At 40.3% G+C, this 2708-nt stretch overlaps 1 protein-coding gene across 1 annotated transcript; it reads left to right on the top strand.

Annotated features, from left to right (window-relative positions):
- Nucleotides 1-301: 301 nt before the first annotated feature.
- Nucleotides 302-1360, top strand: LOC122583334 (protein ALP1-like). The gene has a single exon (XM_043755752.1). The coding sequence runs from the start codon at nucleotides 302-304 to the stop codon at nucleotides 1358-1360; it is 1059 nt and encodes a 352-aa protein (XP_043611687.1).
- Nucleotides 1361-2708: the final 1348 nt, after the last annotated feature.

The raw sequence follows: 2708 nt of genomic DNA, 5'->3' as shown, positions 1-2708 counted from the left end.
ATCATCATCATCCTCTAGTGACGATTACGAATCAAACGATTACAAAGTAATCAATAATGTTGTTACGCAAATGAATGTTGTTTTCAATCCCCAAGCCATAGATGCGTGTCTTAACGTTATCTTTGACGAAGAAGAAAACCAAAACCAAGAAGCGTCAAGTTCTTCAAGACCCAAGTTTACTAGAAGGGTGATCTAGCGAGATCACGTGGCTGTCGCAAAGCTTTTATACGATCATTACTTTGCGCCAGAACCAACTTACCCACCTGATATGTTTCGTAGAAGGTTCCGAATGTGAAAGGAAATGTTTCTGCGCATAGTGCGAGACATAAACTCCTTTGAAAGCAGTGAACCGCTACCGAAACACTTTCAGTTCGTCCACAAAGGAGCGACAGATGCTACTGGTCATCCCGGTTTCAACATTTTCCAAAAATGTAATTCTGCTATACGTCAGTTAGCGTATAGCTTTAAGGCTGATGCTTTAGATGAGTACTTGCACATGGATCAAGATACGGGCTACCAATGTTTAGACGCTTTCTGCAATTGTGTGATACACCTGTATCAACACGAATACTTGAGAAGGCCAACAGAAGCAGATATCGAGCGTTTAACTGCCAAACATGAGCTGGTTCATGGTCTTCCGGGGATGCTTGGTAGCATAGATTGCATGCATTGGGGTTGGAGGAATTGTCCAGTGGTATGGCAAGGGCAATACACCCGAGGTGACAAGGGACATCCAACAATCATGCTTGAAGCGGTTGCTTCATATGATTTGTGGATCTGGCATGCCTACTTTAGCCCTGCTGGTTCGAACAACGACATCAATGTCCTCAACGAGTCAGATTTGTTCGACGATTTGCTACAAGACAGGACTCCTAAATTAGAGTTTTCGGTGAATGGGGAGCAGTTTACAAAGCAATATTACCTATCAGATGGTATTTATCCAGAATGGGCTACTCTTGTTAAGTCATTCAAGTGCCCGATGGACCCAAAAACCACCAAGTTCAAAAGATACCAAGAAGCTGCAAGAAAGGATGTCGAGCGACCATTTAGGGTTCTTCAAGGTCGTTGGCAGATTATTGAACAATATGCTCGGCCATACAATACCAACAAGATAAAACGGATCATGTTATGTTGTGTAATTCTGCATAACATGATCTTTGAAGATAACGGTCGTGCAATTACAGAGTTTGAAGAAGAGTTGATAGCTAATACTACACTCCCAACCCGTACGTGGACTGCAAGGTGTTCAACGCAGCTTCGTATGTACGGGGAGCTTCGCGATGGAATGGCTCACCATCAACTACGCAATGCTCTGATCGAACATGTTTGGAACCTCCCGGAACACGGCCATCAATGTTGATGTCTAGCTTTTAATTTGCTAATAATGTCGTTTTTCATAATTTTTTTACTTTATGTTTTTTAGTGTAATGTTTAATTTTATAATAAATGTAAGTGTGTTTGTTTTAATAATAAAATGTGTTTTATTAATTTTGTGAAAAATAAAAATGGAATAATTAAATAATAGATGAATAGTGGAAGAAGTGGGTAGTATAAAGAGGGGAGTGTTCTTAGGGTGTTCTTGGAGAAAGAAAACTGATGAATAGTGGAAGAAGTGGGGAAGAAGCGACTCTTATAATGAGAGGCCTAATGGACCCTAAAAAGTTGACTTAGGCTTCGTTTTTAGCTCAATTTACTAGCCCTATGTACACACACACATGTTGGATATTTTAGTGTAATTGGATTAACTTGTTTGATCAGTATTGTCATAATAATACATCATATAGGATTGGTGGTGCGGAGTGCACGCCTATTTGAATTTATTATGACCTTAGGGGCTTCGCCCCTAAGGTACGGGGGTACGGGGGTCCGGGGGCAGCGCCCCTGGGAGCGGGGTCCAAGGGGCGGCAGCCCCTGGCGGGGTCCAAGGGGCAGAGCCCCTGGCTGGGGTCAAGCTGAGGGTAAAAATCGCTATGGTAAAAATCCCTTAGAAAATTTATTTTTGGAACTTGAGGGACCAAAATTGGCAACTCGAAAAACCCATGTTGTTAACTGCCGTTTATGCAGTTTTATGGACCAACAAATATATATGTCAAAAGGTGTTCCGTATGTAGAATTCTCTGATCATTCTTTTCTTTCTCTCTGGTTCTTCTCTCTCAAACACATCCACACAAAAAATTCTTAATCTTTGATTGTATCCGATTGAATAGTTTAGGTGAATCACCAAATTGATTCAATCTGAAAACGATCACGTACCTTCAAAGATTGATTTATATTCGGTTATCTGTTTGTTATCTCGAATTTCCCCAACAACACATAGAGTCTTAGAAATTAGAAGTCTAAAATCCTACAAGTTTAGCATGTATATCTTTATCTTGAGACATTCAGGAGATCTCAAATAAAAGCCCCAACCATTTGTTTGTATGTTGCAAGAGAATATATGACAAGCAAAGCATAGAAACTGTGGAGATTAAAATAATTGAGGAGTGTCGTTTTATAACGAAATATTGGGCACGTAATTTGGCTTTTGCACTTTGACATTTCTAAATCATATATATTCCATTCCGTGTATCAAGGCTTTAACCATAGTAGTTTCTCCGTCGGTCCCTACGGTGGACCCATTTGAAGATCCGAATTCCACGTGTAAAGTCGTTACCATTTCACGGGTACCTATTTTGGTACTAATTTGCTTCACAAATATCTAGTGTTCC

This window comes from Erigeron canadensis, chromosome 9 (assembly GCF_010389155.1).
Source record: "Erigeron canadensis isolate Cc75 chromosome 9, C_canadensis_v1, whole genome shotgun sequence".
In the NCBI taxonomy this organism is placed as follows: Eukaryota; Viridiplantae; Streptophyta; class Magnoliopsida; order Asterales; family Asteraceae; genus Erigeron; species Erigeron canadensis.
The sequence above is the reverse complement of the archived record's forward strand: the minus strand, read 5'-3'. Positions and strand labels throughout refer to the sequence as shown.